This window comes from Brachionichthys hirsutus, chromosome 5 (genome assembly GCF_040956055.1).
Source record: "Brachionichthys hirsutus isolate HB-005 chromosome 5, CSIRO-AGI_Bhir_v1, whole genome shotgun sequence".
Lineage (NCBI taxonomy): Eukaryota > Metazoa > Chordata > Actinopteri > Lophiiformes > Brachionichthyidae > Brachionichthys > Brachionichthys hirsutus.
Genome location: NC_090901.1, coordinates 6,706,196 through 6,731,341, shown reverse-complemented (window position 1 = coordinate 6,731,341; position 25,146 = coordinate 6,706,196). Strand labels below are relative to the sequence as shown.

At 50.4% G+C, this 25,146-nt stretch overlaps 3 protein-coding genes across 3 annotated transcripts; 1 reads left to right on the top strand and 2 right to left on the bottom strand.

Moving 5' to 3' along the window:
* Nucleotides 1-297: 297 nt before the first annotated feature.
* Nucleotides 298-11,735, bottom strand: LOC137893987 (plasma membrane calcium-transporting ATPase 1-like). The gene is made up of 21 exons (XM_068739442.1): nt 11,720-11,735; nt 10,614-10,906; nt 9,135-9,332; nt 8,570-8,827; nt 8,070-8,195; nt 7,291-7,500; nt 7,132-7,158; nt 5,646-5,789; nt 5,330-5,544; nt 4,883-5,125; nt 4,243-4,484; nt 3,936-4,173; nt 3,655-3,834; nt 3,342-3,429; nt 3,046-3,152; nt 2,384-2,575; nt 1,967-2,180; nt 1,578-1,789; nt 1,397-1,504; nt 1,059-1,247; nt 298-681 (listed from the first exon to the last, which is right to left on the bottom strand). The coding sequence occupies exons 2-21, from the start codon at nt 10,807-10,809 to the stop codon at nt 298-300; spliced, it is 3,771 nt and encodes a 1,256-aa protein (XP_068595543.1). The 5' UTR covers nt 10,810-10,906; nt 11,720-11,735.
* Nucleotides 11,736-12,931: 1,196 nt separating this feature from the next.
* On the top strand, nt 12,932-19,040 carry deaf1 (DEAF1 transcription factor). Its single transcript, XM_068739966.1, has 13 exons — nt 12,932-13,094; nt 13,991-14,088; nt 14,624-14,753; nt 14,950-15,099; nt 15,244-15,383; nt 15,473-15,538; nt 15,773-15,817; nt 16,072-16,195; nt 16,376-16,507; nt 16,903-17,210; nt 17,297-17,392; nt 18,199-18,288; nt 18,523-19,040. Exons 1-13 carry the CDS (start codon nt 12,932-12,934, stop codon nt 18,616-18,618), a joined length of 1,638 nt encoding a protein of 545 aa, XP_068596067.1. The 3' UTR covers nt 18,619-19,040.
* Nucleotides 19,041-19,618: 578 nt separating this feature from the next.
* Nucleotides 19,619-24,654, bottom strand: LOC137893932 (D(4) dopamine receptor-like). Its single transcript, XM_068739385.1, has 4 exons — nt 24,418-24,654; nt 23,278-23,390; nt 20,785-21,374; nt 19,619-19,833 (listed from the first exon to the last, which is right to left on the bottom strand). Exons 1-4 carry the CDS (start codon nt 24,652-24,654, stop codon nt 19,619-19,621), a joined length of 1,155 nt encoding a protein of 384 aa, XP_068595486.1.
* Nucleotides 24,655-25,146: the final 492 nt, after the last annotated feature.

The following is a 25,146-nucleotide window of genomic DNA, read 5'->3' as shown; positions in this document are numbered from 1 at the left end:
ATCTCATGTTAGCTCGTTTGCTGAAGTCACACAGAGATCTGGCTACAACATGACATGAATATTTACATGTCATTATTGATTATTGATCGGTCACCTCACGGACACTCTTCACCTAAACAACTGCAGAGTTCATGTCTATTAAAGAAAAGAAGCAAACACCAGTCTGTGTGAACACCTGGCAACGTTTCTAAAAACCAACAGGTGAGTTCCCAACAGGAACCAGTCAGAACCCGTCTGTTTGAAGAGTGTTTTTGTTCTGTCCAGGAACACCTGACCATCAGGTCAGAGGCCGGGGCTTCAGAGTGAGGTCTCCAGGCTGTGCAGGGGGCTCCCGGGACACGGCGGCAACCCCGCTGAGTTGGACAGGACCAGCCCGGGCCTGGAGGCGTCCTTATGCAGCGGGAAGATGCAGTCCGTGGCGTTGTTGTTCTGGTTGGGGGAGGATGGGTGAGGCGGCGGGTTGGACAATCCAGTCGGCTGTGGCAGAATGAAGATGGCGTTGCGTTGGGTGGGGGCGTCGTCCTCACCCTCCACCTCATCTATGAGTGGTATCTGATTGTCAGAGTCCTCGATGCGGAACTCCGGGTGGCTCATGAAGTTGTGGATGGAGCTCCGGGCTTCAGCCGTCTCCAGGCCTTCGTAGGGGGACACGCTGTCCCTGAAGGCGTTGACGACGCGAATCTGAGACACGAAAAGGAACGAGATCAGGGTTTCATTTTTTTCATGTTATTCTCATTTGTGTCCTCCGCAACGATGGGCCAAATATAGCGTTTGATATAAATGTGTAGGAGGACATACATCATAAGAATGATTTTAATGCTAAAAATAAAAACAAAAACGGTGTGGGGGTCCCCGCTATCTTCAGACACCCCTGTATAGGATTGTGAATTTTTATAAACTTGTAACATTTATCAAGTGTTTTTCACTACAGGTAAACTGTTTTATGAAAAAAATCTTGAAATCATTAGTTCAGATTTATTCTTATTCATATAAATAGACGTAGAAAGGCTCATGCTCAAGTCAGAATGAAGATCACAAAGAAGATCAAAGCCCTTTACCTGTGTCTGGATACGGTTCAGGCCACGGCACCACAGCACATGGCCCCTCTTCAGCTCCATCTCAGCATGGTCGATCTCATCCATGTCCTTCATCTCCTCCAGCTCCTCCTCGGGGATCTCCTCCCGCTGCGTGCCGTGACCCGCCGTCTTCAGGAACTTCAGCCAGCTCGCGGGGACGCTGGACATCAGCTGAGAGAGGAACCAACACAAACGCTACACTCATGTCCCGAAGGTTTAGAGGGTTTTATTATCATCTAGTATCGTCAGTATCAACTTCGCTTTCTGTTTCACTTCCTGTCCACTGTCCACTGCTATAACAAAGGACAAACGCGTTTCACCTGTCCCCATAGGAGGCTGCCCAGGCCAAAGAAAGCGCACCACAGCCACTGCTCGATGGTCAGACCCACGCAGCTGAACGGTTTCCCACCAAACTGCACGATGAAGATCTACAGAAAGAGAAGTGACACCAGAAGTGTTTTGGTCTCATTTTGCCGTGCAGGTGTGATGACTGCCTCATACCTGTATGAGGAAGGTTCCCAGGACGATGGTGCAGAAAATGGGGTTGTTGAAGACGCCATCAAAGATGTTTCTCTCGCCATGAATCTTGCGAGCGTTGAGCTCGTTAAAGATCTGCATCAGGACGAATGTGTTGAACACGATGGTGTAATGCTCGGAGGGCGGGCCGTGGAGGGGGGCGTTCCTGCCGCTGTCGATGTCAAACATCTTCTCACCTGTGAGTGGAAGACTTAATCACTACTGAGTAAAAGACTTTTCAACAGATAACGACTTTCTCCAGCCAAAGTTCCTCTTCCTGTTTATTCTCAGCGCTCTGATTCTGGTTTCACGTGGATCCAGAATTAAAAACACAAAAAGGTGTGAGACCATGGAGCCGTGGTGCATTCACTGACCAACGAAGAGCAGGGTGAAGATCACAGTCAGCTGGTAGACTCCGTGACCCAGGATGTTCTTCATCATGTTGCGAGAAATGAGCGGCTTTTTCCGCCCATAGGGGTTCCGGAGCAGCAAGGCCTCTGTCGGAGGCTCCGTGGCCAGGGCCAGCGACGCGAAGGTGTCCATGATGAGGTTGACCCATAACATCTGCACGGCTTTCAGAGGAGAGTCCTGGAAGCGCACACACACACACACACACACACTGGCTTTGATGGGCTCCTAAAACATACATTCACACATCTTTACAAATGAAATGGTTCTCAATTTGTGATTTGCGTGTGTGCGACTGGGATGAAACCCGACAACACTCCAGACTGAACTGAAGCTGAGACGTGACTCTGTTCCTGCGGCTGGCAGCGGCCGGCGGGCCTCACCTGCGTGATGCAGGCTCCTGTGAAGGCCACGATGACGGCGACCACATTGACAGTGAGCTGGAACTGCAGGAACTTGGAGATGCTGTCGTAGACGTTCCTGCCCCACATCACGGCCTTCACGATGCTGCTGAAGTTATCGTCAGTTAAGATGATGTCAGAAGCCTCCTTCGCCACATCCGTCCCTGCAATGCCCTGCAAAGCGCAGCATGTAAGCTAGCTTCCATAAATGTTACGCTGAACCCAACCCCTGAGCCTCGGTCTGGACCAGGACTGATCTCTGGAGGTGGGCCCTGAGACGAACCAACGTCCTGTCCTGGTGCACCAACTCCACCAGGACAGGACATTGGTACACGTTAACGGGTGGATGGCTCCATCTGTAAAAACACAGGGCAGTGGTTCCGTGATGACAATGGGTGTCAAGTGTGACAGGAAAGGTCACCGTCGCCTTTTCTGACTTCATTAGTTTTGTCCAAACACATCGTACACACCGTTATTGTGTATTCATATCTTTGTTCCCTGAAGTCCGACCCTGGCACCTCCGTCAGAGTGACGTCACATAGTCTGAACGTGATCATGTGAGCGATGTGTTGTCAGGCCATGAGTTAAGGACGTTAACTCATGGCCAGAAGGAGTTGTTTAATGATATCAGTGAAGTTCGTTACCATTGCAAAGCCAACATCTGCTTTCTTCAGGGCAGGACCATCATTTGTTCCATCCCCTGTTACCGCGACAACCTGCCTCTGCTCCAACACAGTGCTGTCGATGATACCTGAGATGATGGCACAGAGACACACAACTGAGAGACACATATTGACCCAACGAAGACAGGTATGCTCTGAATGTGATCGCCTTAGGATGCGTGATTATCACCTTTATTTTATTTTAATTTGTTTTTTTTTGGGGGGGTATTATTTTTACCCTCTTTAAACAGTATAGTTCTCCAATCACTGGCTCTTACCTTTAACCAGAGTGTGTTTGTCAGTTGGCGACGACCTGGCGAGGACTCTCAGCTTTGGCCAAATCTTATCAATGCGTTCTTGCTCAATCTGGAGGAGGAGGAAAGATATAAATATGATGTCATAAATATGAAGTCATAAATTCAGTTCAGCGTCTAGCATGAAGTAGTACTGTAAGAGTAAAGAAGTGGTCGGGCTCAAGAGATTCAAAGTGATGATGACATTAAATATTCTTTGATGGCCAGAATGTGAATGTGATGTCTTCAGGTCCATGCGACGGACTTTGCCGCCTTTCCGTCCAGACATTTCTCTGACCTCCCCCAGCTCATTACGGATGCGTCGGTTGAACTCTTTGCCCTCCATACACAGGAAGTCATCCCCAGGTTGCAGGATGCCACATTTGGTGGCGATAGCCCGGGCAGTGTTGACGTTGTCTCCGGTCACCATGCGGACAGTGATGCCGGCCCTTTGACACTTTCTGATGGCTTCTGGTACCTGATGAGGACACCAGAGAAAACATGTCAGTGACACATGATGATGCTTCCTGACTACATTTTCAATGAGCCTGGTTGCCTCCTTGTGTGTTGCGGTACCACCTCAGGACGGACAGGATCTTCAATGCCAACGACGGCGATGCAGGTGAGGCCAGTGAGGATGTGGGCTTCATCATCCCAGTTAGGCTCTTCCTCAGTGGTCGGGAAGTCTCTGTAGGCAAGGCAGATGGTCCTCAGCCCCTCTGATGCCATCGGCTCAATCACCGTCTTCACCAGATCGTCTCGGTCCCGCGGTTTGAAGACTTTGTCCTCACCGCTGGCCATCAGGATCTTACAGCACCTGCAGGCAGGATTTACAGGTTGTGACTTTGATCCGAGTCGGGAGCTGCGTGAGCTGCTGTAAACCTACTTCCTGAGCAGGATCTCAGAGGCCCCTTTGCTGAACATTCGATAGCTGCCATCGTGGTTTTTGATCACGGTGCTCATGGACTTTCTCACAGAGTTGAAGGTGTAGACCTTGAAGAGTTTCTCCTCTGGCAATTCATTGCGAATGGTCTGGTAGTCCCGGCGCAGCTCAAGGGAGAGTCCCAGTAAGGCACATTCCGTCTTGTTCCCAACCTGGCGAGGAAGCCCACCCTCTTTCTCCGGAGGCTGCAGGAAGCAGAGGAACAGCCAGGTAATACCTGCTTGCTGTTCCTAGATCAAAGATCATTCTGCGCAGCTCGGGTTAGCTGGAAAATCAGCCCTTCCTTTAGATCACTTTGTGGTGTGTCCAATAGCAGGTGAGACGAGTGAGTTGGGTTTAGTCTTCTATTGACAGACTAGATAATTGGGTTAGGGTTAGAGTTTTTATATTCTTTATGTCAAAAATGCTTCAAACACTGAAACTGTTTTCATCTCATTTACTCTCATCACCTGCCGGACCGATTTATCTCCCCTGTGTTCTGAAAGCAGAGACCAGATGAGTCCTGACCCGCGGTGGCGGTTCTCCAAACCAACATGTTACACTCCCAGAGCTTCCTGAATGGATGACTATTCTCACAGCTCACCATAATCTTGGTGGTGTAGGCGCAGTTGACCGCTATGCCCACGTCGAGCAGGTCCAGGATCTTGGCAGGAATCAGGTCCCGCTCCGGAACCTTTTTGTAGTAGCGCCCTGCAATGTGGGCCTGCACCACTCTCATGCGGTTCATGGTGAGCGTGCCCGTTTTGTCGGAGCAGATGGCGGTGGCGTTGCCCATTGTCTCACAGGCATCCAGGTGGCGGACAAGGTTGTTGTCCTTCATCATTTTCTGAAAAGAGTTAGGAACTTTTTTTATCATCAGACATTTAAAGCAGCAACAGATTGATCCGGGCTTGTTCAGACGGGGCTCCCGAGGTTCCCCCCCACTGCTCCAACAATTAACAAGACCATACCGCATAAAACAAAGGTAAATGTTAGGAAATGATAGGATCACTGTGGAAAAGTCAGGATGTGTGACGCTGTACAAACACACCTTGACTGAATAGGCTAGTGAGATGGTGACGGCCAGAGGAAGACCTTCAGGCACGGCCACCACCAGCACCGTCACGCCGATGATGAAGAACTTGACCAGGAACTGCCCGTATATGGGTACACACTCGGCAGTCCAGGATACTCCCTGAATCCAGAAGGTATCTATCAGGAAGCGAGTGATGAGGATGATGACAGTGAGAGCTGACATGAACAGACCTGAAGACAGAGACGGATGGAGACAGAGGCAGCTTAGACCGGTCTGGACATGCACTTGTTAAGCAGCCCTGCCTCAGAGAATTAGCAATAAAGTTTTGAACCTGCTTTGCCGATTTGAACGGCCAGCTTGGTTAGCTTCCCCTGGAGGACAGACTTTTCCTTCTTTGGGAGGCTTTTCTTCTTCTCTGGTCCTCCGTCCTCGTTGAGTGGCTGCATCTCCACAATAGCGCCGTCCTTGTTATTTCCTACAGAGGATGACAGAAAGTCAGTAAAATGTCCAGGTGAAAGGCACCAGTCAAAGAAAAGCCAGGATGAGGGGACAAGGTGGTCGATAGCAGCGAGCTATTTCACATTAAACGGTGGAAGCAGGTATAATATACAACTATAATGAGTAACCATGGCAACCCAAAAAGCAAGTTACACCATCCTATATATGCTATAGCACATTGTTGAGTCCTATATGAGCCGCTGTTCCAGTGTGTGTGTGTGTGTGTGTTACTTCTATAAGGTTAAAGAGCTCCAAACTACACTACTCATCGCCTTTGCTGCTCTGGATCCTCACAGCACAGGTAACCACACTACAAAAATAACCAATCGCCCCTGGTGCTCCGTGACACCGGGAGGGGCGTTTGTGTGTGACGCTGATCCCAGCTCAGTAAAGAGGCTATTAGTGGACAGGCAGCAGCAGCAGGCAGGAGAAGAAAGCAGCTGCCGAGCTTAAGGTCCATAATCTGCTTGGTCCTAATCACCATCAACAAAATCAGGAGCGCCTGCTGCTGCCGGTCAACCACAGAGACGCTCTGAACCAAGACGGACCAGCAGGAACTGCCGTGAGACACTGGGACCCAAGCCGGAGCCTGGAACATCTGGAGAAGAGGAACGCACGGGTCCCGGATGCTGTTCGTTTAATACCACTATCCGCCAGCATCTGGTTAATAAACTGGGCCCACTGGGTTTGAACACACCACTTCAAAACTGGATCCTTGCCTTTGTGGCAGACAGACGGGTGGGGAACAACACCACACTGCTCAGCACTGGTTCTCCCCAGGGCTGCGTCTGGAGCCCCCTGCTATACACTTTCATGACACGTGACTGCTGTGCAACATTTGGCAGCAATCACTATTAATTATGCAGACGGCACTACAGTGGAGGACCAGGAATTGGTTTCAGGAAGAAGAGCCCCCCCCCCCCCTGCACGGTTCTGTGAGAGCTTCTTCCCAACTGCCATCAGACTTTTAAATAATTCATCTCTGGAATAAGGCACGCAGAATCCCTTCTCTCAGGAATATCCTTTTAGTGCAGTTCTGGTTTATGCGCAATTATTTTACCACTCCTCTATTTACTATATTGATATTTATATTGCAGTTTTAAACCATTTCCCTTTTATGTTTTACCATTTCACTTATTGCTTTGACTGCTAAGATGTTTTTATATTTCTTGTTTTTTATTAACGGCCGAGGAAACGTACTTTGGCTCGGCACTGTATCCGTTGGACGGTGTCTGAATGACAATAAAGCAAATCTAGAATCTGAAACCAGTCAGTCCTGGTCACTGGGCAGGTCATAAAGGACACAACGCTGACCTCACCTTTCTTGCCTTTGTCATCTTTTTTACCTGACGATGAAAAACAAAAAGCAGGTGTCAGTCATAAATAAATGGCGTGCCATCACGATCCTTGCACCTTACATGGCAACATGCGTGCGCCAATAACAGCATCACTGCCAAGCGACTCAGATGAGAGTTTACTTTTCTTCTCTTTCTTCTCTCTCTTTTTCTGCTCCTCTTTCTTCTTCTCTTTGTCTTTCCTCCTCTTGTCTTTCTCAGCCTTGTTCTTGTTCTTGTCCTTGCCGTCTCCTTCCTCGCCAGCCCCCAGTAGCTTGAAGATGATTCCGGTCTGAGAGTTCACGCCCACAGCAGTGACCAGCATCTTACCAGAACCCTCCATGACATGGGTCCCTGTTAAGAAAGAGAGCCTCAAAGTGGGCGGGGGGTCATGTGACTACGGCACCAAGCAAAGACAGCACTATACAGATATACAGATATAGATCAGAGACGTGCGGGCAGGGGAGGCAGAGGCATTATGTGCTTGCAGTGTAACATATAAAGGCTTTCTTCTTCTTCTAACCACTGCGCCACTGTACTGATCACCTACTACTAAATTAATTCCTTCCTGGACAAGTTCAACAAGGGACCACAAACCCTAACCCTAGCCTCCCATTACAGTCCCCACAGCACATGTTTCTGGACATGGGAGGAACCCGGAGAACCGGGATAGAACCCGCAAACGCCACACAGAAAGGTCCAAGGAGGATTTCAACCCAGGACCTTCTTGCTGTGGGGCAACATCTCATCTCTACCCAATAATCAATACTAGATAGAGATAGCCGCATACTTTTTTTTTGTTTGTTTTTTTTACAAATTGATTACAGGTGAACGAGTCTGATTGAAGAGCACACATGGGCTGGTCCCGGAGCTGCAGGTCACTCTGGACTCATCTGCCATTTGAGGTGAGTAGAGTCGAGTACCTGAAAGCAACACGGGGTCTCTGTTCAGACTCTTCCTCACGTGGTCCGACTCGCCGGTCAGAGAGCTCTCGTCAATCTTCAGATCGTTGCCCTGGATCAGGATTCCATCCGCTGGGAGGAGGTCGCCTGGAAACGCAGAGAGATGGTCATTCCTCCTTCACACCTTGACTGCAGGTGGAAAACATCAGCGAGCAGCAGACGTTAGGCGTTATGAACACCAACCCTGCTTTTATCACCTTCTAACTGCAATCAACAAACGGGAATATAAAGACGATCACCAGGAGACCGTTTGGAATCCCTGATCGGAAACTGACATCATTCCTCTGTGGCCTTCAAAATAACTTTTAAGCAGTCCCTCAGAACCATAACGGTCCATAAAGTAAATCTTAAACACGCAGGACGCAAACGAAGAAGTAAAGCTCCGATCATGACCAGAGTCTCCTCCAATCGATGCGCTCCCCACCATTAGTGCCTCCTCTTCCTCCTCTTCCTCCTCTTACCATACTTGACTTGTGCAACGTCTCCCACGACGATCTCGGACACTTTGATTTGGATGGTCTGCCCCGCTCGCACCACGGAGAACTTCTGCTCCTGCTCGATGCGGCTCTGGAGGCCACGGAACTGCTTCTCTTTGCTCCAGTCGTTGAAGGCCGTCACCAGGACGACGCACACCACCGACAGCAAGATGGCGGCGCCTTCGATCCATCCGGTCTCTGCATCGCCCTCCTCGTCCAGGCTGCCGACGGCACTGCCGCAGTCTGAGCAGAGACGGCAGAGATGCCTTTACTCAAATACGCGTGTGGATGCGCGGTAAACCCTGCTTCTCAACCTGTTCAGCCTGAAGGGATGTGACCTCTGACCTCCGTGTGCAGGAGGCCGAACCTATTTAATCTGGGGTGATAAAAACAGATCTCTGTTCTCAGGATTTATTAAAGCAGGTCGGTAATCTGTTGGAAAAGACAGCGCTGACTGAAAACTAGTGGGCTGGGCGTTAAAACAGAGACCCGGCAGAACATCAGAGACCTTTTCCTTTTCATACACCAGGTAGAGATGTTTGACACTCACTCTGTCTGCCAGCGTCCGGCGGCCTGTAGAACGAAAGGCCGAGGGAGATGATGGCGGCCACCTCCAGGATGATGAGCGTCACGTCCTGCAGGGCCTCCCACACTAACTGCAAAAACGTTTTTGGCTTTTTAGGAGGGATGAGGTTCTGTCCAAACTCCCTTTGTCTCCGGTCGATGTCCTCCGTGGCTCCATCTAACCCTGCAGCATCGGACACAAAGACAGAATCAGTGACGTGTCCTCCGTTTGGCGTCTTGACTACGTCACAGCACTCGATGATTGATCCATCTGCCACCGCTAAACATGAAAGTCAATCACTATTTTAAGACGCTTCGCTGTCACATCTTCAGAAACTCAAGCATTTGCTCAAACTCAGAAGTGTATTTTAAATCCGAGAGAAACAGACACCCTTAGGTCCTTTTGCCCTGTGCCCCCCCCCCCCGGTTATTGATCTCAGTCAGCAGCAAGCAGGAAGTAAGTGTCGGCTCCTCCACCTCCACCTGTTGAGCTGCTTCCTTTATGTTCTTTAACGTGAAAAACAACCGAGCAACAGATCCAGTCAGGAATTAGACAAAGACCAAAAAGGAACTGGACGCACCGTTTTTTGTTTAATCTGGGTTTTACAGGCCGAACCGCTGATCTGTGTTTTATTTCAAATTCACTATAAACAAATCCAACATCGGATTAGGTGGCGAGGCTCGGAGAAACATTTGAGGCAATCTTCAATGAGCTGAATTTGAGGCAGGGATTATCATGGCGGTGCGTTCGTGTCCCTGCGGGAGCGTGGCGCTGGAAGCAGGCAGCAGGACACGCGGCTGAAGCTGACCCGAACGTGGAACAGGATTCTGAGCAGGATTTCCTGTCTGAAAATGAAAATCAGATCCTTCATTGCTTCCAGGTGAGTGGGATCACATCCCCCAGCGGTCAGACACACACACACACACACTGATTTAAAGATATGCTGACATTTTATCTGCCAACAGGAGTCGGAAGCGCTGAAGGTGTTTACTGACAGAAAGCCGACGGCATGCATTAATGATGAGCAGGTAAATGTCAGAGTGCAGACTTCTGCTCCGACACGCTAGAGGCTGACATTCGGTTCCGTAGGTTCCAGGAGTCGTTCTAACCATTTGGAGTTTATCAGAGAGTCCATTGTTATGCACCGAACACACACACACACACACACACACACACACGTGCAGCCCCGTGTTCTTCTCTTTAACTCCTCCTCCGATCACCTGAAAGAGGACACACCCTCCCAGGCGGCCCTGAATGCCACTCACGCATTAGTGATTGCCATGTTACTCAATATTCCAGTCATTTAGGCGTTTTTTCTCTTTACTCGAGGCTGACGCCGCCTCCCTCCAAAATCCACTGAACGTTTTCATTCTTTTCTGCAAACAATGGTTTGATCTGAGAGGAAGGGTCCATTTTCACGATGCAGCCACGAACATAAACAAACAAACAAACAAACACATTCACCTTCCACGGGCGACGTTCCCAGTCTGGCACACATTCCGCCGACGTCTCCGTATGACTCCTGGATCCTGGCGGCAGCCTCGGCTCCTCTCAGCTCCATTAACAAGCGCAGCTCCTGCAGCGAGCCGCTGGACTCCGCCTCGTGGTTGGCCTCGCCACGTCGGCCATGTTTGGAGCCACCAGAAGAGTTGCCGGCCATGTCTGCGTCCCCTGGGACTCGACGGGGGACTCCCCCAAAAAGCAGCGACTCAGAGGGCAGCCCAGGTTGTAGAGCTGGTCTGACGGGGACTTAGAGACTGTTGGGGGGGGGGCACCACACAGGAAAAAACTTTATTTTCACTGATAATAGAACCGAACAGTTGGATCAATGACATTAGTTTGTGGTGGAAGGGTTCTAATTGCTGTATTGATTATATGATCTGGGCTATATGATGATGGAAAAGCACAGGTTCAATTCAGTTCTGGATCTTTTTCTAAATCAGCTTTCATGTATTTGACAATTGAAACCCGAGTCTTGCTAAGAGGAGGCAGGAAGATGTGTTGTGTGTGAATAAATATCTCTTCCATCATCCAAACCGACCCAGCTCCGCCTGAGAACCAGCGAGTATACCGCCCCACATCAGGCGGGTCCAGGTCCTGAGCCCCAAAAAGAACAGCCGGGACCCGACAGGCCCCCCCCCCCCCCTCCAGGGATATTCTAATCCTGAGACCGCTATAGAGTCTGGTGCTCACTGGTGTGGGAACCGAAAGCCTTTATGTTTGTTCTTCAAAAGGTGCCAACCTCTGTGCCTTTAGCTGTAATCTGTCAATCAGTCATCCCAGGCTTAATCTGAGCAAAGGAGAAACAGCCTGAAGGCCGAAGGAGAGAGAGAAGCGCTGAACACAAGTCGCCACCACAAACTTGATGAACGTCCAGAACATAAAAGGCTTCAGTTCACGCTAAAAACCTGCACATGTAAGAGAAGGAGCCGAGATAAGACAAATCTCCACCGGCCTCCAGTGGAGGAATAATCCCAGCAGGACAGGAAGACGTGCAAACTGTCTGTGGGAAAAGACGGATTCACTGCCTCAGAGGCAGAGACAGGTCTGAGCAGAAAGGCTTTACTTACAGAAGCTTCCCCCATCGCCTCCCGTTAGCGGTCCGATTCCTCCGGCAGCTCCGGGACCAGCCCATAACCCGGCCACAGCTCCTGGACCACGGCCCACAGACCCGCTCCAACAACTCCAGCTCACAGCCAGAACCAGTCCGCTTTCAGAACCCTCGGTCCGAGCTTCAGCGAGCGTTCGGCCACAGGTAACGCTCCATGAGAGGGAAAGAACAGGAGCAGTAAATGATTATCTGTGGAAAGCCTCGCTTAATCTAATTAACAATCTGTGGCTTCGGTGAGGAGCAGAGAGGAGGCTGCAGCTCCTCCTGCTGGGAGTAAAACCACCGGCTGCTGCTGCTGACGGGGACGCAGAACCGCCCCGGAGAACAGCACCCACTTTACGCCCCCCCCCCGCCCCGCAGGCTGACGTCAGGTCACGCTCTCACAGGTGGATTACAGCCACAGGAGGATTAAGGGAGCACACACGGAAAAACAGGCGATGGAGCCGTTCACATTTACATCACGCTGAGACGGCGTGACCTTTGACCCCGTGGGTTCTGTCTGGGTTCTCCAGCTTTGCTCCCACCACCAAAAACATGCATCTTAGGTCCAGGTCGTTATTATAAATGATAATTAGTTCTTAATTAATGTAGCTGGTTGGATAAAATAAATGAAGGGTCGCCCATGACGACCAACAATGAGCATGTCAGCATCAGAACCGGACCACGGATCAGTGGATCAGCCGGTGAAATGACACTGTGTGGAAAAGGATGCTGAGGATGGAGCTGCCAGGTATAGAGAGGAGGAAACCCAGAGAGGGAGGAGAAGGTGTTGACCCCTAAAATGAGGAGGACAACAACAACAACAACATATTTCAAAAACAATAATAAATGTTCTGCAGTTCAGATAATCGAACGATAATCAGAATGCTCTGTGTTTCTGCCTCCTGTAACGTTCCCGTTGCTTCAGATCATTTCGTGTTCTTTCGTATTCTTTCGGCAGTCTCCGCCCTCGCCTTTCCGACTGATAAACCGAGAGCCCGAACAGTCTCCGGAGGTGTTCGCGTCTTTCGCTGCGGTTTCCCGTCATTTGTTATTATCGTTCGTAAACGCTGTTGATTTTTGTAGCTCGTCGGTTCCGTATTCGGAGTGCTTCGCTGGTTCGTGCCAACTCGGCTGTTTTCGGAACCCGCTCTGCCTCGTTCACGTTCGGGTCTTCTCGTTCTCTGGCGGAATGGACGAAGCCGAGCTCGGTGAACCGCCCATCGGCACGCCGCCGGTGACTGACTCGGATACCGAGTCGGAGTCCGAAGTCACGACGATGGCCGATCCGGAAAACATCGGCATCGGAGCCGAGTCCTTGCCGAACACTCACGAGGCTGAAGCGGAATTTGCAGGCAAGGCGGGCTTTAGCTAGCAAGCAGGCCGCTAAGGGAGAGCGCGATGATAACGCATGTACGGAAGAACACCGGCGCCCGGTGACTCCTCTGTTACCGGTGGCGTTCAGCCGGTAACGACAGTCACGCAGGACATGCACAGTTCTTCAATAAATCTGCATTCACCGCTTATGACGGTCATATTGGACTGAGAATCCTGCTGCCGAACTCTGTTCAATGTATGTGGAAGTTAACGATTCATAGCCTATCGATAGAATAAAGCCGATGCTTAATGCGGTTCTTGTATTGGATCTGATAAGTTAACACGTTTTCAAAATTTCGGCTATTAAGGACATCAAAAATAAACTTTGCTTTAGTAGAATTCCAACTTTAGTGTTCGTCTCCCCTGCTAGCCCGGCGCACGATTTCAGATAGCTTAGTGTCAAAAGGCCATGTTTTGGTCACATGATGTATTTTAATCTAAGCGTGTGTGTGTGCATTTCGAAACGTAAAGAAAGACGTCATTTAAGTTAATCAATACGACGTATTGATTCAGTTAACTACGAAATTGTAGGTAAATTGTTCGTGTCAATTCCCCAACTGGCCACAGTGTGTCGCCAGATAGAAACGCAGTGACATCATGCCCTTTCATAATTAAATACATTAAAAATAATACATTTCTGCTTATGTTGTATTTGTTTGATGATAAATTCTGAATAGTGGAGTTATGACAAATGGCATTTCACCACTGAGCGTCTCGGGGCATCAGCTAAACCGTCCTTCCAGGATCTGACTTAAACACAGATTGTGGTTAATTGCCCCCCCCCCCCCCCCCCCCCCCTTGTGCACTGTGGTATTAAACTCTGATTCAGAACATAAATGACTTGAAGATGACTAAATATGTTGTGTTTGATCAGAGGTGACGACTGTGACGATGGGAGACGTTCAAGCTGCAGAGGACAATGTTTTTACCACAACCGTTGCTACATCGGGAAGCCTACCGGAGCACGTGCTGGTAGGTCAGCACGCGGCGATGGGCCGTCACGCTACTTGCTGCACATGCTCAGTGTTGCTCTGTGCTGTCAGATCGGATCCGAAGTCGGCTTCACTGGTTTCATTCCGGACCTCAATCCTTCAAATTTGAGCCTGTGTTTCAGCCGCAGCCGCAGAGCGCTGTCGGTTCTGCTTTCAGCCAGAGTCTGCTGCAGATTACATTCAGTAAAAGCAAACCTGGGCTTCACGTTTCTGGGGGCAAACGGAATGCAAATCACAGACAGAGAGAGAGAGACCGTCTGGAATAACCACCTGAGGGTGAGCAGAAGAAACCCGTTTGGCTCGGTCCAGTCTCCATCTGGTTCCTTTCAACACTGGTGGGGCGGCAGCAGCTCAGTCCACAAGGACCGGATGGTGGCCGGTTCACCTCCCGCTGACACGCCCTAGAGCAAGGCACCGAACCCCACCAGTGGCTGCTGGGGCGCTGCCACGAGGCCGGCCATCACTCCACCATCTCTACATTAATGTGTGTGTGTGTGTGTGTGTGTCTGTCACAGAGCGGGAGGACCACCCTTCAGCTGGGTGAAGGTCTCGGCACCCAGAAGGCCACTTTGATCGTCGTTCACACTGATGGTAGCATCGTAGAGGCTGCTGGCCTGAAGTCTGCCACCGCTGCCATTACATCAGGTGTGTGCGTGTGTGTGTGTGTGTGTGTGTGTGTGTGTGTGTGTGTCTTTATGATTTTAATGGATCATAAAGTTAAGCTAGTTAATCCCCTAACAGCCTTAAAAAAGCGCTAAATTAGCTTGATGCAGGAAAAGCAGGTCTATTAGCGTGTTAACCGCATGTGTCTGTTTGATTCATCCTCCGGGGCGTCTCTAAGGCCCACAGAACCCACCCACCCGGCTGAGTGCCCCCCAGGACAAAGGTGCTGCTTCCAAATACAACTGGGACCCCTCGGTCTACAACAACGAGTTACCGATCCGCTGCAGGAACATAAGCGGGGTCCTCCACAAGAGTCGCCTGGGCTCAGGTGATCACACCTGCACTGAGGGGCGGGGCAAGGGCACCAGATTACCCGTTTACCGTGGCGACAGACCAGCGGCAGTATCTCAGGCGGCTGCTGCTCCAGGGTCGTGAGCGTGACTCGTTTCCACTCGCACCGTGTCGTGTTCAGGTGGTAAAGGTCGCTGCATCAGACACAACCAGCAGTGGTTCGCGCCCACGGAGTTCGAGGCTCTGGCAGGAAGAGCGAGCAGCAAAGACTGGAAGAGGAGCATCCGATACGCCGGCAGACCCCTGCTGTGCCTCGTACAGGTCCCACCGCCCTCCCCCCCTCTGCATCGTTACACCACACCGACACGCCGCGCATCGGGTTGTAACGAACGTTGTGTGTGTGTGTGCAGGAGCACATCCTGAACCCCCACGCCGCCTCCTGCACCTGCTCTGCCTGCTGCGACGACCTGACGGGGGTGAGTCAGCAAGGGGCGGATCAATAGTCACTTCGTCAGCTAGTTATCATCGATAGCGGAAGAAACATCCGCTACCAGTGAGAGTTTTAGGAGCCGGCTTCGTTCGCGTGTTTGTCCACGCGATGCGTCGCCGATAAGTCCGGATGGCGTTTCATAAAAGGACGGATCATTTTTTGCCGGTTTAAATACCATAATTTGTTGACGTGTAACGTCCTTTGTGTTTGTCTCGTTCAGTGTCCGAAGGAAAGCAACTCTGTGGTGCCAGAAAACATCAATATGGTACGTAACCGTGACAACCGGAATGACATGTCTGGTGTCAGATCATCCGTGGAACACGTTGGACCCGGCACCACAACACGTGTTTGACCATCGGCTGGCTGAAACCTGAACCTCCCATCAACATTTGATATTGATGGGGCGTCGTCTCCACCTCTGGAGACTCTGAATGTCAGACTTGAGTTTTGAACCCAGGTCTAGGGACAGGAAGCGGGTCGTCTGACTTCTGTCTTCTTTCTGTGTTCTGCCCGCTGAAGACCGGTCCGGTCCGCCTGTTTGTTCCATACAAGAGACGGAAGAAGGACAACGAACCCCCGGCCACGCCTCCCAAAAAGCAGCTCCCTGTCACCAAGAGCATCACGCTGGCCCCCGGGACCACGTGTACGTCAGGTGACCTCCGGCCGGCGCCTGATTGGAGGAGCAGTGCAGCAGTAAAAACAATGCTTGTTCAGAGCGCCGCTCTTCCTCCCTTGACCTTTGACACCTCTAACTAGCATTCAGTGTCGGATCGATGAGACGATCTGTCTGTCCCAACCTGAAACCTTTGTCCTCCTTCCACAGTCAGAGTCTCTCCATCAGGACAGTTCACCTCCTCCAGCACCTTGACCTTTGACCGGACTCCGCCCAGCGATGCCGCCGCCGCCGTCATCTCAGAAGGCACGCCGCCGAGCGAAGTGTTCGCCAGCACAGCAGGTAGCATCCGTCAGCTGTCTTCAGTGATCCGGTCCAGTGGATCGGAGAGCCAGGGGTTCTGTGGGTTCTGGGTCCGTTCCAATTCTGCTGCAGTTTTAGGAAACTATTGGGAGCAAATAAAAATATATGAATAAAAGCTGAGTCACAAAAGTTTCAGGTCGAAGTTCAAGGTCATTTAGGTGAAACTTTCAAATCGCTGAAGCGATCAGAAGCCTGCCGTTCTGATCAATAATATCTTTTAGATACCCTTTAAGAGCATCTTGATGGCAGTGTCGTTTTTTTTTTTTTGGGACCATCTCCATACGAAAGGTCACAGTGGAGGCGGAGTTTGGATCTGTGAACAAACGGAACCGGCTCCAGAACCGGAACCAACAGAATGTCTTTTCCTGTCTCAGTCCTCACAGCTCTGCCGGCGCTGGCGCTGGCTGTGACTCCTCAGCTGGTCCAGGGGAAGAACGACACAGTGGCCTCCGCCTCGGTGAGGCTGATGAGTGGGCTGGAGGTGGGCCCGGTGGGGGGCGTGGGCCCGGTGGGGGGCGGGGGCCCGGCGGTTCATGATGCGCAGAAGAACACCTGGCTGTACCTGGAGGAGCTGGCGAACACCCTCCTGAGCAACGTCCAGCAGCTGAAGGTTCTGATCGAACAGGCCAAGAACTCTCCAGGAGATGTGAACAGGGTCAAAGGTCAGCGGGCCAGGAAGGAGGTGAGAACTAGACCAACAGCATTAAATCAGGAGAAAAACTCCTCCTCGTGGTTAATGTGTGTGTGTGTGTGTGTGTGTGTGTCCAGTGTTTCAGTCAGACGTTTCAGAATCAGGTGACGTTTCAGCAGGTGGACGACTTGGAGGCCAAGAGGGGCTCTGAGTTAACTGAGATTATCATCAATGTAGGAAACACACATACACCCGCACACACACCCACACACACACACAGATCATTTGCATCAGACTGTAGATCAGGGGTGTCAAACTCATTTTCTCCAAGGGCCACATGTAAACCGTAACACAGTAAAAATGTAACTAAATGTAATGTCATTTAATGTAAAATAAATGTAACTACTCCTTAACATGCTGTTAAATAACTATTTATCATTTTATTTAATTCTTTAGCCACCTTTTTAAAGGTTGTAACTTTAAAATTGTTAGAGATAAAGCCATACTGTAAATGAGAAAAATCATAAGTATGAACCAAAGTTTGTGATGGGAATAAATTAACACATCTAGTAATGTGGAAAAGTTCCATTCAAATGCAATCATCACGCAGGAACAAAGATAATCGATACAAAATCAAAGCAAAACCAAAAAGCCACCACCTTGTCTTGTCATGGACATGCACAAACCAAAACAACCAACCGAAGTGGGCAAGATAAAGAACATTACCGAGTCAACGCCGCGGAAAAGATGTCACTTTCAGGATCAGCACTGGACAGCTCCATATCCTATATCCTATGGAGCTGTCCAGTGCTGATCCTGAGCGCCATATGTAACCAACATGCTGGAAAAAACAAAAAAGTTCAAATAACTTTCAATAGTCACCACCAGCAGATTATTAATTTCCTGACTGCAGCTTGTTGCTATTGTTATATAAGTTTAATAACGGTCAACTCAGCAGATTCCTCTAGTGGCTGCTGCATGAACTGCGCAACATTTTAACATTTAAAGAGTCGCTCTGTGTTCTGACTCGGTTCTGCAGCAGATGTGTGTGAACTGTGGTCGGATGGCGATGAGCGAGTGTACGGGTTGCCACAAGGTCAACTATTGCTCCACCTTCTGTCAGAGGAAGGTAAGGCTCTTCATCGATCGTCCGTTCTCAAGATAACTCAGGTTCATCTAATAAATGAACCTTTTCTCTCTAGTCTTAATCTAATCTATCTGAAGATGAGGATGAATGCAAATCAGAAAATCCGTCATGATCAGTTTCCGGCTGCTTCAGACCCCGTGGTCGTCTCTGGTGTGATCAATAAGTGATAATCAGCTTCCACTGACTCATCGGTATCCATTTTTCTTTGCTTTGCAGGACTGGAAGTATCATCAGCACACCTGCTGTCAGTCAGCAGGGGGTGTGGCTGGTCAGGAGGAGGAGCCAGTGTTGTCCATGGACAAGGTGAAATGAGGAGGCGGTGAGGTCATCAGACAGGAAGTACTTCTGGAAGCGAGGGGGAGGAGCTTCTCCTGCTGGAACTGGAACTGCGAACATTTCCCTCCAGAACCAAAGGATCTCCTGAGACTGATTGTAAGAACCCGCTATCTGCAGACGGCCGCTGGACATTTGTCCCCACACCCACTCGTCTGCACAGGAAGGAGGGACCGTCGTTTAATTAACTACCAGTTTATCCTCCGCTCGACAAGAGGATGGTCAAAAAGGTTACTTTCAGAATTGATTGATCTGTCGCTTGTTTCCTCTTTAGTTCCTGCTTTATTTAATGAGTTACCTGAATGAGGTGTTTCATGTTTGTCCGTCCAGGTGTGTCCGTCCAGGTGTGTCTCTTATCTCTTTATTTTATGCTGGATTAGTTTTAAGACCTTTGAACTTTCAACAGAAATAAAAAAAAAAAGTAAGATTCTGTTAACCCTGCCCCTGTCCAGTACTTTCACGTGAGCTGTCTGCTGTGATGGTGTCTGTTATTTTAAAGATTAGAAATCTGGAGGTCAAAGGTCGCAGTGATTGTAGGCGAACCCTGCTGCTGGGTGAAGGTGTTCAGTCTTCCACATTTATTGTCCAACATGCAGGAAAGTCGCATTTAATTTGTCCTCAGCGACGTTGGACATGAATAATTAGGCATGCAGCAGTGGTCCCGCCTCCAGCTCCACCCCAAGTCCCACCTCCTGCTCCAGCTCCACCCCTAGTTTTACCTCCAGCAACACCCCCACATATGCACGTATGTTTGGTTCTTTAATTCAGAACAATAAACGCAAACACAAACAGTTTTTTGTAAAAAAAATTATTTGCTAAAAGATGAAATGTACAAAACGAGTTCTTGTATCTGATCTGGAGCTGAAGAGTATTCACAGCAAACGTGAAGCTCAAACAGCGGCGATGATGTCGCACCGCGGCCTCCATGACAGGGGCGGAGCCTCCGTCAGCTGCTGCTCATTCAAAGGCCGCGTCCTCCTCAGGTTCTTCTGGAACAGCAGCGATGCAAGAACTTTCTGAAAAAGTTTCTGAACTCGGTGTTGAAGACGGTGTAGATGACGGGGTTGAGGGCGCTGTTGACGTAGCCGAGCCACGTCACCACGCTCATCAGCGCCGGCGGGACGTGGCAGTCCCGACAGCGGGCCTGTGTCGTGTGGAGGACAAAGAAAGGAGTCCAGCAGAACAGGAAGGCACCTGCAGGAGGAGAGGAAGGAGAACCAGCGTCGACGTTGAGTCGGAAACAACCAAGAAGCGGGCCTGAATGTGACACGATCCAGAAAACACAACGGAGACACAAACAAAGACGTCCGTCATCTCGTTTTAGAATCCGGTCTGCTTGTTAATTTACCATCTCAACACGTCCTGATGTCCCTGCCAGCCGTCGGACAAACATGGGATCAGTTTGGACAGGGACGACAGGTGGGGCGGGTCACCGGTGGACCTGCTCGGTGTTTCACGCCGTTAATGTCTGCTCGCCGGCTGCAGTGGGTGGGCGTTCCCGACGTTCCCTCACACCGACTGATTCCGTAACGAGAGGATTTCAGACTAAGGAGCTGCAGGACCAGCAGGTCCAATGCTGGCCGCCATTAATAAGTCGACCTTGTCCAACACGTGTGTCCGTGGCGGTGAGGCGTTCAGGTACCTGCAGCGTTTGGTGGATGGATAACCTTTTAATTAAGCCTGTCCTACTTGTAAAATGACTTTAAATATTAACTTTAATAACTATCGTCCCCTCAGACCAAATATTGCATCCGTGCTGTCGAAACTTCAGCTGTTCTTTTAGTGCGAGGAGGATTTTAATGAGAGACTGGAGGCGACAAGCAAAGCTTTATTTTGTCCTTCAAAAGGTTCTCAGTCGTCCTTCAAGATATGACCTGCTGCTATTCTCAAACATTTACTGGGTCACCTCGTTCCCCGGTTCAGCAGTTTGGGATCATTTTCAGGAGGGTCGGAATGTTTGGTTTGAGCTGCTCCGGTGTGGATTGATCCAGATTCAATGTCCCTGCAGAGACGGACAGTTCTGGGATATAAATACAAACGGCACCTCTTCTTCACCTTCACCTGTCTGCAGGTCCGTGGAGTAAGCTTCAGTGCCCACCTGATCCAGTGTGTGTGTGTGTGGGGGGGGGGGGGGCATCAACTCACCCACAACGACAGGAAGCACCCTCATGGCCTTCCTCTCGCGGCTGTTGATCTTTGCCCTCTTCTTCCGGTGAGGGTCCGGGTTGAACTTGATCTCTGCGAAACCGACCACCGGCACGGGGCTGTCCTTGAACTCCGGCAGGGGAAAGGGGCGGTCTGGGGACGGGAAGGTGGACAGCTCGTCCCGGGTGTCCGTCTGTTCGCCCTCTATGATCGGCGGCAGCGGCGGCGGGAGCGAGGCCAGCAGCGGCAGCGCCGCGGGGGCCTCCTGCAGCTTGCGGCAGGCCTGGATGCTGCTCTTCAGCTTGGCTTTACGCGCCTCCTCCCAGCGCCTCAGGCCACGGAACATCCCGCAGTACAGCAGCAGCATGATGGGGCAGGGAATGAAGAAGGAGCACACGGACGAGTACAGCACGTAGTCGTCGTTCTCCAGTTTACACTCTCTGGGGTCTCGGCCCGGAACGTCGTTCACGCCGAACATGACGGGAGACGCCACCGCCAGGGCCAGGATCCAGGTGGCCGACAGCAGAACCGTCTGCCGCAGGTCCACGTGCCGCCTGTTGTAGTTGAGAGGGATTAACACGGCGATGAACCTGCAAGAGAGAGTTCACGATGAGCTGCACCGAACAAACTGGGACATCAGACAGCAGGACTGGTGGACTGGTCCGTTGGGACTCAAAGTCCAGACTGGTACTGATCCTGCTGGCCTGCAGATGTGATGGATCTACAACCCCTGGAACAAAGGATGGCATCAACGCCGTGTCTGCTCGGTGAAGCAGCCCTTCAAGGTGTGGAACTCTTCATACCTGCAGACGATCAGCACATTTAATCTGAACACCGAGGTGTTTACGACGGACCTGCAAATTGCTGGGGGGGTTGAATGATTCCATATTTTTCTCTCTGAACTAAAACAGAATTGTGACTGACTAGAACATCCATCCTTTCTTTCATTCATTCATTCCAGGTTGGGTTGGATGAATGGACATCCTCCAGGACTGATCGTGCTTGTTGGTCTGATTTTCTTGATGAACAATGAATTTTCACTAAAATGTCAAATTCCAGACTCCAGAATGAAAATCCAAAATTCAGTGTCTCACAAAAGTCAGAATATCGTGCAAAGCTTCAATATTGAAGGCGCCCGGTGCCACGCTCTAATCAGCTATAGTTAACCCAATTAAATGGTCTCGCAGTCTAGTTCTGCAGGCGACACAATCACGGGGACGACTGCTGACTTGACGGTTGTCCGAAAGACGACCATTGACACCTGGCACAAGGAGGGCGAGACACAGAAGGTCATAGCTAAAGAGGCTGGCTGTTCACGGAGCTAACGGAGGGAGAATAGTCAACCATTATTCAAACATAATAAAGAGCCCCCCCCCTGGGCGGTCCTGTACAGTAACCCATCAAGCAATGACGGCGGGCCATCCGTCAGAGGGACCAGCATGTCCCCCGCCGCCCTCTGGTCAGCAGCAGCAGGACTCTGAAGACTTTCAGGATCTCTTTTCTGCTCAGTCTGCTGAAGTATTCAGGCTCGGTCATCCAGTTAAACCTGGAAAGAGCTTCAGATCATCACCATCAGTCCGCGTTAGCCTCATTGCCTCCATCAGTCTCTGATGTAATCACATTTTCTCGAGTTGGGACATCAAATTTGAGGAACAAGGCTGGATTTTTCAGCTCGGATTTTCATCCTTCAACATCAGCCAGGAGTTCAAATAATCACATCAGGTTAAACTAATGAGCGCAGAGTCGAGCAGGCAGTTTCATCACAGCAGACGTATCCTCCGACTGAAGCTTAAATTGTTCCGTCTGCTCTTATTTTTCATCTTTTACAGGAAACACAGAAAAGGTCGAGGTAATATTTCCACATCAGAGCGAACAGCGGCGTGACTGTCTGACCCAGGTGACCTTCAGGTAGTCTCGTGTTCTCCTGACCGGCTGCTCAGGGTTCCGCCTCGATTAATCGTCTGCTTTTCTGAATGACCCTCAGCTGAAGCCAATTAAAGCTGCGGTTTACGACACAGAACTGTGAGTTATGGCTGCCCTTTGACCTCTTCCTGCACGCAGGAGGAACTTCTGGGTTTGTTTGCTGCAGAGATACATCTGAATAATTTGCATTTTGTGTTCTGAATTAAACTTTCTCTCTTGAAACTCTTTCTGCCTCAGATCAAGGCATTAAAGCTGCAGGGATTCAGGGCCGGACGATGAAGACTATTGTCTTCCTCTAGTATTAACTTTCATCCAGCTTCCGGGTCACGGGTGTTGCTGCAGCCAACCCCAGCTTTTATATGGGCGAGAGGCGGGGTACACGCCGGAAGCATCACACCAAATGTCGGCCAACGGGGGGGTTTCATTTAATGGTGAAATGGTTTAGCGATGGGGTCTTCAGAACGTTAAGTTAAGGACCAGCTGTACTTGAAACTCCAGTCCAGCAGTCAGGCAGACGTCTACTGACGGAAACACAGCACCGCGTACCTGTACAGGTGAGCGTGCACTGACCTGTCGATGCTGATGGCACAGAGGTTAAAGATGGAGGCGGTGCAGAGCATCACGTCCATGGTCATCAGTCCGTCGCACACGGTGGTGCCGAGGGTCCACACGCCGTCCTGGAACTGAAGAGTGGGAAAAGCTCAGTATAAATAAAAGTCCAATAAAGAAGGGGATAAAGACATTGCCCAGACACCCCATTGTCCAAACACCCCATTGTCCAGACACCTCATTGTCCAGACACTCCATTGTCCAGACTATCCGGCTGGTGACTGTGCAACACTCATTCTCTTCAAATAGTGTGTAGCTAAACCCCGGCCAGACACTGAAGAAGATAACTGGTTCTCTGAAGCCTTTCATGAAGCTTTGAGAACGCTAGAGAACATTTCCTTGCTGCTAGAGAACATTTCCTTGCTGCTGAAGAACACGTATTTCCTGCTAAAGAACATTTCCTTCCTGCTAGAGGACATTTCCTTCCTGTGAGAGAACATTTCCTTCCTGTGAGAGAACATTTCCTTCCTGCTGGAGAACATGTATTTCCTACTAGAGAACATTTCCTTCCTGCTGGAGAACATGTATTTCCTGCTAGAGAACATTTCCTTCCTGTGAGAGAACATTTCCTCCCTGCTGGAGAACATGTATTTCCTGCTAGAGAACATTTCCTTCCTGTGAGAGAACATTTCCTTCCATACAGCAATACGGGAAAAACAGGTATGCCATATATCACCCGTCATCGTAGCATGACAGAGTGGCAAATAAATCTGAACTAATGATTTCAAGAACAATTTCATAAAACAATTTACCTGTAGCAAAACATACTCGATGCATTTTCCAAGTTTATAAAAATTCATAATACCATTCTACTTCCATTCTACGTTTCTGGCTCATATTTGCTTTTCTTTTTATCATTCGTTATTGTGTGAAAACTCTTGACAGGGATCTTTCCACGCATCCACGCAGTAGGACTCCCGTGGGATCTGCTCGTGTGTTCCCTATGGGGAGTTCACTCAGCATGCAGTTACCTGCGGGACTCACCTGCGGGACTCACCTGCGGGACTCACCTGCGGGACTCACCTGCGGGACTCACCTGCGGGTCTCACCTGCGGGACTCACCTGCGGGTCTCACTTGTGGGACTCACCTGCGGGACTCACCTCGGAATAAACGAAGAGCGGCAGCACGAGCACCGCGAGCATCAGGTCCGCCACCGCCAGGCTGAAGATGAAGTAGTTGGTGGTGGTCTTCAGCGCCTTCTCCGTCAGCACGCTCAGACACACCAGCAGGTTCCCGCAGGTGATCACCACGATCAGCAGCACGCCGAGCACCAGGGCCGGCAGGTCGCGTTCCGTCGTGGCCGTCTCCGCGGCCGCCGCGCTCACGTTGACAACCATCCCCCCCCCCCGCCCCCCAACCCGCTCCTCCGGTCCCCGCCGTCCCGGTCCGAGCCGCAGCAGCTCGGCCAGCGGGCTCTCATCAACACGATGGACTCCGGTCTCCGTTCTGTGGTCTCATTATGGTCGCACGGAGACTCTGCGCAGAGCTCCGGGGTTCTCCGGTGCGCACTTTACGCGTCAAACACGATGGAAACGGGTGAAGTTGGGTCTCATTTACAGAATGACATCATTTTCACGCTTGTCATTAAATAATAACATGATGGAGTTTTACTTTAGATTGTTATCGAGAACATTACGCAAAAAGATAGCCCACAACGTGTGTGGGGGGTCTTCTAGAGAACTTAAATCCTCCAATCGATTAAAAGTTGATCCATGTTTCCTCGAGTCAGCGCTCGGGTTGCGTGGTGAAGCGCGCCAGAGCGTCTCAGCCACTGGGTGCGTGGATCTGCGCGTGTTTTCGGCTCCCGGGGTTTACCTGCAGATTGGAGG